This window comes from Ipomoea triloba, chromosome 8 (genome assembly GCF_003576645.1).
Source record: "Ipomoea triloba cultivar NCNSP0323 chromosome 8, ASM357664v1".
Lineage (NCBI taxonomy): Eukaryota > Viridiplantae > Streptophyta > Magnoliopsida > Solanales > Convolvulaceae > Ipomoea > Ipomoea triloba.
Genome location: NC_044923.1, coordinates 285,994 through 300,231, shown reverse-complemented (window position 1 = coordinate 300,231; position 14,238 = coordinate 285,994). Strand labels below are relative to the sequence as shown.

The following is a 14,238-nucleotide window of genomic DNA, read 5'->3' as shown; positions in this document are numbered from 1 at the left end:
GGTCTCGGGACTACTGTCTAGGGTTTAGGGTTTAGAGTCTAGGGTCTAGGGTATCGGGTTTCTTGGCTAAGGTCTTGGGTCTCGGGGTCTTGGGGCTAGGTGCTCGGGTCTCTAGTATCGGGTCTATGGTCTAGGGTCTAGGTTCTCGGGTCTAGACTCTAGAGTCTAGGGTCTAGGGTCTCGGTTCTATGGTGTAGGGTCTAGGGTCTAGGGTCTCGATTGTCGGGTCTCTAGTATCGGGTCTAGGGTCTAGGGATTCGGGTCTCGGGTATCATGTCTCCGATCCGGGCTCGATGCTCGGGGTTGAGGTCGAGGTTTAGGGTTCAATGTTAAGGGTTGGGGTTTCGGGGTCTCAGGTCTCGGTGTTCAGGGTTCGGGGTACGGGTCTCGGGTCCAAAAGTCCCGTGTTTATGGACTCAAGTCTCGGGGTTCGAGGTTGGGGCTCGGGGGTCAGGGGTCGGGGTCGTGGGTTCAGGGCTAAGGTCTAGGGCCTTGGGGCTCGGGGGTCAGGGGTCGGTGGTCGGGGGTTCAGGGTTTAGAGTTCAGGGTTCAGGATTCAGGCTTTAAGGTTCAGGGTCTCTGGTCTAAGATCTATGGTCTAGGGTATAGGGGCTCGGGTCTAGGGTATATGGGCCCGAGGGTCGGGTTCAGGGTTCTGCGGTCAGGGTCTCGGGTCTCTAGGGTCTAGGGTCTAGGTGCTCGGGGTTTGGGGTTGAGGTCGGGGTTGAGGGTTCAGTGTTAAGGGTTGGGGGTTCGGGGTTCGGGGTACGGGTCTCAAGTCCCGTGTTTATGGACTCAGGTCTCGGGGTTCGAGGTTAGGGTTCGGGGTTCAGGCTTTGGGGTTCGGGATTCGAGGTTTGGAGTTCGGGGTTTAGGGACTAGGGTCTTGGGTCTCGTGTCTTGGGTCTAGGATCTATGGTCTAAGGTCTCGGGTCTCGAATCTCAGGTCTCGGGGCTCAGGTCTTGGGTCTAGGGTCTCGGGGTTCGGGGTTTGAGGCTAGGGCCTCGGGTCTCGGGAATCGAGTCGAGTATCGGGGCTCGGGTCTCGGTTCTCAGGGTCGGTGGTCGGGGTTCAGGATTCAGGATTCAGGGTCTCGGGTTTAAAGTCTAGGGTCTATGGTCTAAGGTCTAGGGTCTAGGGCCTAGGGGCTGGGGGTCAGGGGTCGGGGTTCAGGGTTCAGGATTCAGGGTCTCGGGTTTAAGGTCTAGGGTCTATGGTCTAAGGTCTAGGGTCTAGGGCCTAGGGGCTGGGGGGTCAGGGGTCGGGGGTTCAGGGTTTAGGATTGAGGCTTTAGGGTTCAGGGTCTCTGGTCTAAGGTCTAAGATCTATGGTCTAGGGTCTAGGGTATATGGTCTAGGGTATAGGGGCTCGGGTCTAGGGTATAGGGGCTCGGGGATCGGGTATCGGGGCTCGGGTTCAGAGTTCTTGGGTCAGGGTCTCGGGTCTCTAGGGTCTAGGGTCTCGGGGGTCGGGGGTCGGTGGTCGTTCTTCAGGGTTTAGGGTCTCGAGTCTCGGGTATCGGGTCTCGAGTCTTGGGGTTTGGAGGTTCGGGGTTTGGGGTCGGGGTTAAGGTTTCAGTGTTCAGGGTTCAAGGTTGAGGGTCTAGGGTATCGGATCTCGATTCTCGAGAGTCGTGTCTCGGGTCTAGGGTCTATGGTCTCGGGTGTCGGGTCTCTGGTATCGGGTCTCGAGTTTAGGGTGTCGGGTCTATGGTCTATCGTCTCAGGTCTCGGTACTCGGGCTCGAGGTCGGGGGTCTAGGGTTCGGGGTTCGGGATTCTTGAATCGGGTATCGGGTATCGCTTCTAGGGACTAGGGTCTCTGGTATCGGATCTAGGGTCTAAGGTGTAGGGTCTAGGTTCTAGGGTCTAGGGATTGGGGTCTCGGGTATCTTGTCTCCGATCCGGGCTCGGTGCTTCGGGCTCAGGGTTGAGTTCGGGGTTCAGGGTTCAGTGCTAAGGGTTGGGGGTTCGGGGTCTCGGGTGTCGATGTTCGGGGTACGGGTCTCGGGTCTAAAGTCCCGTGTTTATGGACTTGGATCTCGGGTCTCAGGGTTCGAGGTTGGGGTTCGGGGTTCAGGCTTTCGGGTTTGGGATTCGGGGTTTGGAGTTCGGGGTTTAGGGTCTTGGGTCTTGGGTCTCGTGTCATGGGTCTAGGATCTATGGTCTAAGGTCTCGGGTGTTGGGTGTCGGGTATCGGGTATCGGGTCTAGGGTCTCGAATCTCAGGTCTCGAGGCTCGAGTCTGGGGTCTAGGGTCTCGGGGTTCGGGCTTTGAGGCAAGGGCCTCGGGTCTCAGGAATCGGGTCGAGTGTCAGGGCTCGAGTCTCGGTTCTCATGGTCGATGGTCGGGGTTCAGGGTTCAGGATTCAGGGTCTCGGGTTTAAGGTCTAGGGTTTATGGTCTAAGGTCTAGGGTCTAGGGCCTAGGGGCTCGGGGGTCAAGGGTCGGGGGTTCAGGGTTTAGGGTTCAGGGTTCAGGATTTAGGCTTTAGGGTTCAGGGTCTCTGGTTTAAGGTCTATGGTCTATGGTCGAAGATTTATGCTCTAGGGTTTAGGGTATATGGTCTAGGGTATAGGGGCTCGGGTTCAGGGGTCAGGGTCCCGGGTCTCTAGGGTCTAGGGTCTTAGGTCTAGGGTCTCGGGGATCGGTGGTCGGGGTTCAGGGTTTAGAGTCTCGAGTCTTGGGGTTTGGAGGTTCGGGGTTTGGGGTCGAGTTTAAGGGTTAAGTGTTCAGGGTTCAGGGTCTATGGTATCGGATCTCGATTCTCGAGAGTCGTGTCTCAAGTCTAAGGTCTATGGTCTCGGGTGTCGGGGTTCGGGGTTTCGGGTCTTGAGTATTGGGTCTCGAGTCTAGGGTCTCGTGGCTCGGGTCTCAAGGCTCAGGTCTCGGGGCTCGTGTCATGGGTCTCAGGTCAAGGGTCACGGTTCTAGGGTCTAGGGTCTAAGGGTCTCGGTTCTCGAGGCTCGGTGGTCAGGGGTCGGTGGTCGGGGTTTGTGGTTCGGAGTTCAAGGTTCAAGGTTTAGGTTCAGGGTCTCGGGGTTCGAGGTTCGGAGTTGGGTGTCGGGGTTAAGGGTTCAGTGTTTAGGGTTTAGGGTTTATGGTATCGGATCTCGATTCTCGGGGCTAGGGGGACAGGGGTCCGGGCGGGCTCGGGAAGCGGGGTTCAGGGTCTTTTGTATCGGGGCTCAAGTCTTGGGTCTACGGGTTAGGGTTTTGGGGTACGGGGTTTGAGTCTCGTGTATCGGGTCTCAGGTCTAAGGTCTAGGGTCTAGGGTCTAGGGGCTCGAGGGTCGGGGTTCTAGGTTCGTGGTTTGGGGTTCTAGGTTCAGCGTCTAGGGTCTCGGGCCTAGGGTTTAGGGTCTAGGGCCTCAAGTTTCGGGGCTCAAGGCTCGGGTCTTGGGTCATGGGTCTAGTGTCTCGGTTCTATGGTGTAGGGTCTAGGGTCTAGGGTCTCGATTGTCGGGTCTCTAGTATCGGGTCTAGGGTTTAAGGTCTAGGGTCTAGCTTCTAGGGACTAGGGTCTCATGTCTCAGATCCGGGGTCAGGGTTCGAGCTTCGGGGTTCAGGGATTTGGGTCGGGGTTCAGGGTTCTGGGTTCTGGGTTCGGGGATAGTGGTTTGGGTTTTGGAGTTCGGGGTCTAGGGTCTCGTGTCTCGTGTCTCGGGTCTTTGGTTTAGGTTCTAGGGTCTAGGGTTTAGGGTCTAGGGTCTTGAGGCTCGGGCTCGGGGTCGGGGGACGGGGGTTCGGGTTTCGGGATTCTGGTATCGGGTATCGGGTATCGCTTCTAGGGACTAGGGTTTCTAGTATCGGGTCTAGGGTCTAAGGTCTAGGGTCTAGGCTTTAGGGATTCGAGTCTCGGGTATCATGTCTCCGATCCGGGCTCGGTGCTCGGGGCTTGGGTTTGAGATCAAGGTTTAGGGTTCAGTGCTAAGGGTTGGGTGTTCGGGGTCTTGGGTCTCGGTGATCGGGGTTCGGGATACGGGTCTCGGGTCTAAAGTCTCGTGTTTATGGACTTGGGTCTTGGGTCTCGGGGTTCGAGGTTGGGGTTCGGGGTTCGGGCTTTGGAGTTCGGGATTCCGGGTTTGGAATTTGGGGTTTAGGGTCTAGGGTCTTGGGTCTCGTGTCTTGGGTCTAGGATCTATGGTCTAAGGTCTCGGGTCTCGGGTCTAGGGTCTCGAATCTCAGGTCTTGGGGCTAGGGTCTTGGGTCTCAGGGTTCGGGGTTTGAGGCTAGGGCCTCGGGTCTCGGGAATCGGGTCGAGTGTCAGGGCTCGAGTCTCGGTTCTCAGGGTCGGTTGTCGGGGTTCAGGGTTCAGGATTCAGGGTCTCGGGTTTAAGGTCTAGGGTCTATGGTCTAAGGTCTAGGGTGTAGGGCCTAGGGGCTGGGGGTCAGGGGTCGGGGGTTCAGGGTTTAGGGTTCAGGGTTCAGGATTCAGGCTTTAGGGTTCAGGGTCTCTAGTCTAAGGTCTATGGTCTATGGTCTAAGATCTATGGTCTAAGGTCTCGGGTGTCGGGTATCGGGTTTAGGGTCTCGAATCTCAGGTCTCGAGGCTCAGGTCTGGGGTCTAGGGTCTCGGGGTTCGGGGTTTGAGGCAAGGGCCTCGGGTCTCGGGAATCGGGTCGAGAGTTAGGGCTCGAGTCTCGGTTCTCAGGGTCGGTGGTCGGGGTTCAGGGTTCAGGATTCAGGATTCAGGGTCTCGAGTTTAAGGTCTAGGGTCTATGGTCTAAGGTCTAGGGTCTAGGGCCTAGGGGCTCGGGGGTCAGGGGTTCAGGGTTCAGGATTTAGGCTTTAGGGTTCAGGGTCTCTGGTCTAAGGTCTATGGTCTATGGTCTAAGATCTATGGTCTAGGGTCTAGGGTCTAGGGTATATGGTCTAAGGTATAGGGTATATGGTCTAAGGTATAGGGGCTCGGGTCTAGGGTATATGGGATCGGGGGTCAGGGCTCGGGTATCAAGGCTCGGGGCTCGGGTTCGGAGTTCTTGGGTCAGGGTCTCGGGTCCCTAGGGTCTAGGATCTCGGGGGTCAGTGGTCGGTGTTCGGGGGTCGTCGTTCAGGGTTTAGGGTCTCGAGTCTCAGGTATCGGGTCTCGAGTCTTGGGGTTAGGAGGTTCGGGGTTTGGGGTCGGGGTTAAGGGTTCAGTGTTCAGGGTTCAGGGTTGAGGGTCTAGGGTATCGGATCTCGATTCTCGAGAGTCGTGTCTTGGGTCTAGGGTCTTTGGTCTCGGGTGTCGGGTCTATAGCCTATCGTCTCAGGTATCGGGTCTCAAATCTCGATGCTCGGGCTCGAGGTCAGGGGTCTAGGGTTCGGGGTTCGTGATTCTTGAATTGAGTATCGGGTATCGCTTCTAGGGACTAGGGTCTCTAATATCGGATCTAGGGTCTAAGGTCTAGGGTCTAGGTTTTAGGGTCTAGGGTCTAGGGTCTAGGGATTCGGGTCTCGGGTATCATGTCTCCGATCCGGGCTCGGTGCTTGGGGCTCAGGGTTGAGGTCGGGGTTCAGGGTTCAGTGCTAAGGGTTGGGGGTTCGGGGTCTCAGGTGTCGGTGTTCGGGGTTCGGGGTACGGGTCTCGGGTCTAAAGTCCTGTGTTTATGGACTTGGATCTCGGGTCTTGGTTCGAGGTTGGGGTTCGGGGTTCAGGGTTCAGGCTTTGGGTTTCGGGATTCGGGGTTTGGAGTTCGGGGTTTAAGGTCTAGGGTCTTGGGTATCGTGTCATGGGTCTAGGATCTGTGGTCTAAGGTCTCGGGTGTCAGGTATCGGGTCTAGGGTCTCGAATCTCAGGTCTCGAGGCTCAGGTCTTGGGTCTAGGGTCTCGGGGTTCGGGGTTTGAGGCTAGGGCCTCGGGTCTCGGGAATCAAGTCGAGTGTCAGGGCTCGAGTCTCAATTCTCTAGAGTCGTGTCTCAAGTCTAGGGTCTATGGTCTCGGGTGTCGGGGTTCGGGGTTTTGGGTCTTCAGTATTGGGTCTCGAGTCTAGGGTCTCGTGGCTCAGGTCTCAAGGCTCGGGTCATGGGTCTCAGGTCAAGGGTCACGGTTCTAGGGTCTAGGGTCTAGGGTCTCGGGTCTCGAGGCTCGGTGGTCAGGGGTCGGTGGTCGGGGTTCGTGGTTCGGAGTTCAAGGTTTGGGGTTTAAGTTCAGGGTTCAAGGTCTCGGGCCTCGAGTACCGGGTCTCGTGGTTCGAGGTTCGGAGTTGGGTGTCGGGATTAAGGGTTCAGTGTTCAGGGTTTAGGGTCTATGGTATCAGATCTCGGTTCTCGGGGCTCGGGGGACAGGGGTCCGGGCGGGCTCGGGAAGCGGGGTTCAGGTACTTTAGTATCGGGGCTCAAATCTCGGGTCTACGGGTTAGGGTTTTGGGGTACGGGGTTTGAGTCTCGTGTACCGGGTCTCGAGTTTAAGGTCTAGGGTCTAGGGGCTCGAGGGTCGGGGTTCTAGGTTCGGGTTTGGGGTTCTAGGTTCAGCGTCTAGGGTCTCGAGCCTAGGGTCTAGGGTCTAGGGCTTAGGGGTTTCGGGGCTCAAGGCTCGGGTCTCGGGTCATGGGTCTAGGGTCTCGGTTCTATAGTGTAGGGTCTAGGGTTTAGGGTCTCGATTGTCGGGTCTCTAGTATCGGGTCTAGGGTCTATGGTCTAGGGTCTAGCTTCTAGGGACTAGGGTCTCAGGTCTCAGATCCGGGGTCAGGGTTCGAGCTTCGGGGTTCAGGGATCGGGGTCGGGGTTCAGGGTTCAGGGTTTTGGGTTCGGGGATAGTTGTTTGGGTTTTGGAGTTCGGGGTCTAGGGTCTCGGGTCTCGGGTCTCTAGTTTAGGTTCTAGGTTCTAGGGTCTAGGGTCTAGGGTCTAGGGTCTCGAGGCTCGGGCTCGGGGGTCTAGGGTTCGGGTTTTGGGATTCTGGTATACCCGCTTCTAGGGACTAGGGTTTCTGGTATCGGGTCTAGGGTCTAAGGTCTAAGGTCTAGGTTCTAAGGTCTAGGGATTCGGGTCTCAGGTATCATGTCTTTGATCCGGGCTCGGTGCTCGGGGCTTGGGGTTGAGGTCGGGGTTTAGGTTCAGTGTTAAGTGTTGGGGGTTCGGGGTCTTGGGTCTCGGTGATCGGGGTTCGGGGTACGGGCCTAGGGTCTAGGTCTAGGGCCTCAGGTCTCGGGGCTCAAGGCTCGGGTCATGGGTCTAGGGTCTCGGTTCTATGGTGTAGGGTCTAGGGTCTCGATTATCGGGTCTCTAGTCTCGGGTCTAGGGTCTAAGGTTTAGGGTCTAGCGTCTAGGGACTAGTGTCTCAGGTCTCGGGTCTCGGATCCGGGGTCAGGGTTCGAGCTTTGGGGTTCAGGGATCGAGGTCGGGGTTCGGGGTTTGGGGCTCTGGGTTCGGGGATAGTGGTTTCGGTTTTGGAGTTTGGGGTCTAGGGTCTCGTGTCTCGTGTCTCGGGTCTCTGGTTTAAGTTCTAGGTTCTAGGGTCTAGGGTCTCGGGGCTCGGTCTCGGGGTCGGGGGTCTAAGGTTCGGGGTTCGGGATTCTGGTACCGGGTATCGGGTATCGCTTCTAGGGACTAGGGTCTCAGGTCTCGGATCCGGGGTCAGGGTTCGAGCTTTGGGGTTCAGGGATCGAGGTCGGGGTTCGGGGTTTTGGGTCTTCAGTATTGGGTCTCGAGTCTAGGGTCTCGTGGATCAGGTATAAAGGCTCGGGTAATGGGTCTCAAGTCAAGGGTCACGGTTCTAGGGGCTAGGGTCTAGGGTCTCGATTATCGGGTCTCTAGTATCGGGTCTAGGGTCTAGCTTCTAGGGACTAGTGTCTCAGGTCTCGGGTCTCTGGTTTAAGTTCTAGGTTCTAGGGACTAGGGTCTCAGGTCTCGGATCCGGGGTCAGGGTTCGAGCTTTGGGGTTCAGGGATCGAGGTCGGGGTTCGGGGTTTTGGGTCTTCAGTATTGGGTCTCGAGTCTAGGGTCTCGTGGATCAGGTATAAAGGCTCGGGTAATGGGTCTCAAGTCAAGGGTCACGGTTCTAGGGGCTAGGGTCTAGGGTCTCGATTATCGGGTCTCTAGTATCGGGTCTAGGGTCTAGCTTCTAGGGACTAGTGTCTCAGGTCTCGGGTCTCTGGTTTAAGTTCTAGGTTCTAGGGACTAGGGTCTCAGGTCTCGGATCCGGGGTCAGGGTTCGAGCTTTGGGGTTCAGGGATCGAGGTCGGGGTTCGGGGTTTTGGGTCTTCAGTATTGGGTCTCGAGTCTAGGGTCTCGTGGATCAGGTATAAAGGCTCGGGTAATGGGTCTCAAGTCAAGGGTCACGGTTCTAGGGGCTAGGGTCTAGGGTCTCGATTATCGGGTCTCTAGTATCGGGTCTAGGGTCTAGCTTCTAGGGACTAGTGTCTCAGGTCTCGGGTCTCTGGTTTAAGTTCTAGGTTCTAGGGACTAGGGTCTCAGGTCTCGGATCCGGGGTCAGGGTTCGAGCTTTGGGGTTCAGGGATCGAGGTCGGGGTTCGGGGTTTTGGGTCTTCAGTATTGGGTCTCGAGTCTAGGGTCTCGTGGATCAGGTATAAAGGCTCGGGTAATGGGTCTCAAGTCAAGGGTCACGGTTCTAGGGGCTAGGGTCTAGGGTCTCGGGGCTCGGTCTCGGGGTCGGGGGTCTAAGGTTCGGGGTTCGGGATTCTGGTACCGGGTATCGAGTATCGCTTCTAGGGACTAGGATCTCTGGTATCGGATCTAGGGTCTAAGGTCTAGGGTCTAGGTTCTAGGGTCTAGGGTCTAGGGATTCGGGTCTATGGTGTAGGGTCTAGTGTCTCGATTATCGAGTCTTTAGTATCGGGTCTAGGGTCTCGATTATCGGGTCTCTAGTATCGGGTCTAGGGTCTAGCTTCTAGGGACTAGTGTCTCAGGTCTCGGATCCGGGGTCAGGTTTCGAGCTTTGGGGTTCAGGGATCGAGGTCGGGGTTCGGGGTTTGGGGTTCTGGGTTAAGAGATAGTGGTTTCGGTTTTGGAGTTCGGGGTCTAGGGTCTCGTGTCTCGTGTCTCAAGTCTCGGGTCTCTGGTTTAAGTTCTAGGTTCTAGGGTCTAGGGTCTCGGGTCTCTGGTTTAAGTTCTAGGTTCTAGGGTCTAGGGTCTCGGGGCTCGGGTTTAAGTTCTAGGTTCTAGGGTCTAGGGTCTCGGGGCTCGGTCTCGGGGTCGGGGGTCTAAGGTTCGGGGTTCGGGATTCTGGTACCGGGTATCGGGTATCGCTTCTAGGGACTAGGGTCTCTGGTATCGAATCTAGGGTCTAAGGTCTAGGGTCTAGGTTCTAGGGTCTAGGGTTTTCGGGGTTCTGGATTCTGGTATCGGGTATCGGGTATCGCTTCTAGGGACTAGGGTCTCTGGTATCGGGTCTAAGGTCTAAGGTCTAGGGTCTAGGGATTCGGGTCTCGGGTATCATGTCTCCGATCCGGGCTCGATGCTCGGGGTTGAGGTCGGGGTTCAGGGTTCAGTGTTAAGGGTTGGGGGTTCGGGGTCTCGGGTCTCGGTGTTCGGGGTTTGGGGTACGGGTCTAGGGTTTGGTGTCGGGGTTAAGGGTTCAGTGTTCAGGGTTTAGGGTTTAGGGTATCGGATCTCGATTCTCGGGGGTCAGGGGTCCGGGCGGGCTCGGGAAGCGGGGTTCAGGGTCTTTTGTCTCGGGGCTCAAGTCTCGGGTCTACGGGTTAGGGTCTCGGGGTACGGGGTTCGAGTCTTGTGTATCGGGTCTCGGGTCTAAGGTCTAGGGTCTAGGGGCTAGAGGGCCAGGGTTCTAGGTTCGGGGTTTGGGGTTCTAGGTTCGGGGTTTGGGGTTCTAGGTTCAGTGTCTAGGGTCTCGAGTCTAGGGTCTAGGGCCTCAGGTCTCGTGGCTCAAGGCTCGGGTCTCGAGTCGTGGGTCTACGGTCTAGGTCTAGGGTCTCAGGACTCGGTCTCAGGTATCGAGGCTCGATGCTCGGTGGTCGGTGGTCGGGGGTCATAGTTCATGGTGCAGGGTTCAGGGTTCAGGGTCTCGGGTCTCAAGTCTCGGGGTTGGAGGTTCGGGGTTGGGGGTCGGGGTTAAGGGTTCAGTGTTCAGGGTTTAGGGTTTAGGGTCTGGGTATCGGATCTCGATTCTCGAGTTTCGGGGCTCGGGGTGAGGGGTCCGGGTTGGGGGCTACGGGAACGGGGTTCAGGGTCTTGTGTCTTGGGGATCAGGTCTCGGGTCTCGGGTCTTGGGTCTCGGGGCTCGGGTCTTGGGTCTCGGGGCTCGGGTCTAGGGACTCAGGGCTCGGGTCTCAAATCCGAGGTTGGGTTTCGAGTTTCGGGGTTCAAGGATTGGGGTTTGGGATAGCGGTCGGGGGTTCGGGGTTAGAGGTTTGGGGTTCAGGTCTCGGGTTCGGGTCTAGGCTCTCAAGGTTTGGGGTTCTGGGTTCGGGGATAGTGGTTCGGGGTTCAGGGTTTGGGGTTCTGGGTCTCGAGTCTCGATGTTCGGGGTTCGCGTCTCGGGTCTCAAGTCTCGGGTCTCGGCTCTCAGGGTTCGAGGTTCGGGGTACGGGGTTCGCGGTTCAGGGTTCGGGGTTCGAAGTCTAGGGTCTACGGTCGAGGGGCTTGGGTCTGGGGTTAGGGTTCAGGGTCCGGGGTCTCGGGTCTAGGGTTTCAGGTCTCGAGTCTCGAGTCTCGAGTCTCGGGTATCGGGTCTAGGGTCTAAGGTCTCGGGTTTCAGGTCTCGAGCTTCGGGCTTCGGGTCTATGGTCTTGGGCCTCGGGTCTCGGGCCTCAAGATCACCTTCCCCCCATGTGATAGGTGTCTATTTGTCCATCCACTACTTTTTGAGGAAATTTTTGCAATTAAAGATTAAAGATGTAAACAGAGAAATTTTCTTCCTTCCCACATATATAGGACATCCTAAATATGTAAAAGGGAAGTCTTTTTTCTGGAATTTTGTTACCATTTTGACTTTTCTCACTGCCTCCTTAGAGGCCTTGGGGTGCATGAAGAAAGCACTTTTTTCTTTGCTTACCCACGGTCCAGACTGGCTTTCATACACCCCCAAGACCTCCATAGATTTTTTAATAGCACCCCCTTTTCCAGATGTGAAAATAACCATATCATCAGCAAATGCTAGATGATGGATCTGAGGGCCATTCTTTGGCTGAGTGAAAAGCGCTCCATGTTGAACTATCATCTTGGATAACAACTCTACTGCAATGACAAAGAGACTAGGGTCCTGTTTGGTAAATAATCAGCCTATCAGCCAATTTTGGCTTATTTGACCACTATTAATTGTTTGGTTAATAAGCTTTTTGTAACTCTAAAATACTAAAATTCAAAAGGCTACTCAAAGTAGTCTTTTCAATTACCTTTTTGAGAAAAGAAATTATACCAAACAGCTGATGCTAACATCTAATTTTACTAAACAACTTTCTACAATCAGCCAATGTTATTAACAAATCATTCCTTCTAACCCAAACAGCCAACCCAATCAGCCAACAACCATTTACCAAACAGGGCCTATGTGACAATGGATCACCCTGTCTCAGTCCCCTTGTAGCATGAAAAAAGCCATGTTGAGCCCCATTCACTATGACTGAATATCAAATATTCCCAATTGCCCTTTCAACTAACCCAATCTAACCTTCACTGAACCCCATTTTCCTCATCAAAGTGGTCACACACTTCCAAGACATTCTATCATATGCCTTGGTCATATCTAGCTTAAGAACCACATCTTCATTTGAAGCCGTGATTCCATGGCATAACTCCTCTGCAAGCAAGATGTTGTCAATGATATTCATATCTTTAACAAATCCTGCTTGATAGGGAGAAACCACTCTGATGAGGACATTGGATAACATGGTCACCATGATTTTGGTAATGATTTTGTTGCAATAGTTGCTCAAACTTATGGGTCTAAACTGTGCAAAGGTTGCAGGATTAGACACCTTAGGTATGAGCACTATTGCTGTGTGAGTTACAGCCCTAGTTAGGGCTTTTCCTTGAAAGAAATCTCTTACCAGATTCAGCAGATCATCTTTTATCACCTCCCAACAGCTTTGGTAAAAACCACCACCAAAGCAATCAGGTCCTGCAGCACTTTCAGGCTTCATACTGAACACACATTGTCTTACCTCTTGTATTGTTGGTACTTTTGTGAGATTTTCATTGTCCTCATTACTGACCAGCCCCTGCAAACAATTATAAACATCCATGTTAGTCCGCACCTCCCCTTCTGTGTATAGCTCCTCAAAGAACTTGACAGCAAGTTCTGTTATTCTCCCTTGCTCCACCTCCCACTTCCCCTCATCATTTTTTTTTTATTTTATGTATGTATTGCTTTCTTCTTCTCTCCCTTACAATCCCATGGAAGTACCTTGTGTTTTTTCCCCCTCAACTACCCAGTTAGAATGTGATTTCTGCTGCCAGTATCCCATAGCTTTAGCAAAATATTCACCACACATGCCTTGTTGTTTCTCCCAGTCCAAACACATGCTGCATATTGTCACAACCTGGATTCACCTGCAATTCTTTCATTTTCACCTAAGTATTCAGACTTGAACCTGCAATCTCAAAACAAATTTTCAGCAGCCATCTCAAAAATAAAGAAATAAATAAACAATTTAAATTAATTTACCTTATGCAAGGACAACCAAATCAAGAATTGCATCAATAATGGACAACATATTTCTGACGCAGATTGTCTTGCTTTTAAAAAAAAAATATTTATTTGATGAAACTACCAATGTTGCCCTGTACATTTCAACAATATTATCAATATTCAACATTAATTTGTTTCATACCAGTATAATCAACCATCAAACAGTTCAACAAAGCTCTTTCACTGGTATTTCAAAGAGAATCCATAATCAAGAACTTAAATTACAACAGCAGGAAAGACTAGATCGAAAGAATATGTAAGCAAAGATATAAAAGCTTGTCAATTGAAAATAATTCTATCTGTAAGCTGAACTTGCCTGCTTTCAAAACTAATAATATTAGTTCCAGCTGTTGTATTTCTATCTGTTGCTTCCTTGGTAAATCCCATTGGAAATATGCTTCGCTCAAGCTTCCGCACAGCAGTAAAATGAGAAAGCATCCCCAACCTTATTAATTTAGAGGTTAAAGTTGGAGCATCAATATGAAAGAGATAAGGTGAATGCATTCAGTTGCCTTTAGCAAAATTCAGCTTAATTCTTGCAGTGGTTATGACCTATGTACTAGCACTACTATGCAAACATAAATTATAAGTGGGAAAAACAAGAATTATGTAGCTAGTTTGATTCATCATAATCAGAAGAAGCAAATAACAAGTTAAATAGATTGTACCTTGGCCTTGTGACAACAGATAACAGATGCAGATGCAGAATACAATTGTTCTTCACATTTATTGCTGCAACAACCACTGGAAGAATCTCTGGAATATTGTCTTTGAGGCCTCACACGTTGAGGGGTTGGACAGCTAGGAAAAAATTGATAACCAGGAAGGACTCTTGATTTTCCTCTTCACAAGAAAGAGCTCGAGTGCACTGCAAATTGTGAAAATACATTGGAGTCAGTTCAAATAACACAGGTGATCTAAAGTAGCAGAGGATAGTAGACACACATACAGAACATTTTACAGATACAGGCATTCATTCCTAATCTGGGAGTAGATACATAATCCAATTCAGGGCAAGAAAATTTTCTAGCATACTTTGCATATCAATCTTTGGAAAAGACTGAATGCAGGCATGAGATGCTAGAATAAGAACTACTGAAAAAGAAAGTTCAAATATGGTAACGCATACCCGAACATAACTACTACTAACTACTAGAAAAGCCAGACTTTGTCAAATTCTTTTGGATTTGTCAGAACTGAGAGCAGACTTCATTGTTTTAAATCAAGCCAAGTTCTGCTCTAATAACTACTGAAAAATAGCAAATATGAGACTTTAATTTTGTAAGCAGTTTAAATGCAAACAAAAGCACTTTAAAGCAATATAAAGCAATGTTCATCACAACAGTTTTCATAGCAGTCAAAGTAAATGTTTGTTTACGTTCATAACACATGTATATAATATTCATTAAGACCATATGTAGGCCAGAGTTCACAGTTTATCAATTGTCTTCCAACAAAGAATGCTGAATAGTTAATGTCATAGTTTTTTCCTATTCCTCTAACTCTCATTTAGACTTGTTTCACAAATTAACAAATATGTACATAATTCATAACAATCATGTGCGCATATCTTTGCACAAATGCACATCTGCCCTCTTTCTTTATGCTCTTTTCTGTTTTCTTTCTTTTTCTGAGGTGTGAACATGCCTC

At 52.2% G+C, this 14,238-nt stretch overlaps 2 protein-coding genes across 4 annotated transcripts in view; both read right to left on the bottom strand.

Annotated features, from left to right (window-relative positions):
* Positions 1-11,396: 11,396 nt before the first annotated feature.
* LOC116026662 lies at positions 11,397-12,717 on the bottom strand. 3 transcript variants are annotated; one of them, XM_031268013.1, is made up of 2 exons: positions 12,565-12,717; positions 11,397-12,490 (listed from the first exon to the last, which is right to left on the bottom strand). In XM_031268013.1, exon 2 carries the CDS (start codon positions 12,140-12,142, stop codon positions 11,564-11,566), a length of 579 nt encoding a protein of 192 aa, XP_031123873.1. In that variant the 5' UTR covers positions 12,143-12,490; positions 12,565-12,717; the 3' UTR covers positions 11,397-11,563. The 3 variants fall into 3 exon arrangements, with proteins under 3 accessions (XP_031123873.1, XP_031123875.1, XP_031123874.1); XM_031268015.1 differs by having other exon boundaries at positions 11,397-12,457; XM_031268014.1 differs by having other exon boundaries at positions 11,397-12,449.
* A 36-nt stretch (positions 12,718-12,753) lies between these two features.
* LOC116026663 overlaps positions 12,754-14,238 on the bottom strand; it is a 7,686-nt gene continuing 6,201 nt past the window's right edge. Inside the window, exons 5-6 of the mRNA XM_031268016.1 lie at positions 13,257-13,456; positions 12,754-13,033 (exon numbers count right to left, since the gene is read on the bottom strand). Coding sequence (XP_031123876.1) covers positions 13,367-13,456 — 90 coding nt within the window. The 3' untranslated portion in view covers positions 12,754-13,033; positions 13,257-13,366. The remainder of the gene's footprint in view (positions 13,034-13,256; positions 13,457-14,238) is intronic.

What these genes read in the sequence shown, in the direction of transcription:
- LOC116026662 (XM_031268013.1), bottom strand. Translation starts at nt 12,142, where the DNA reads ATGGATGTTTATAATTGTTTGCAGGGGCTGGTCAGTAATGAGGACAAT.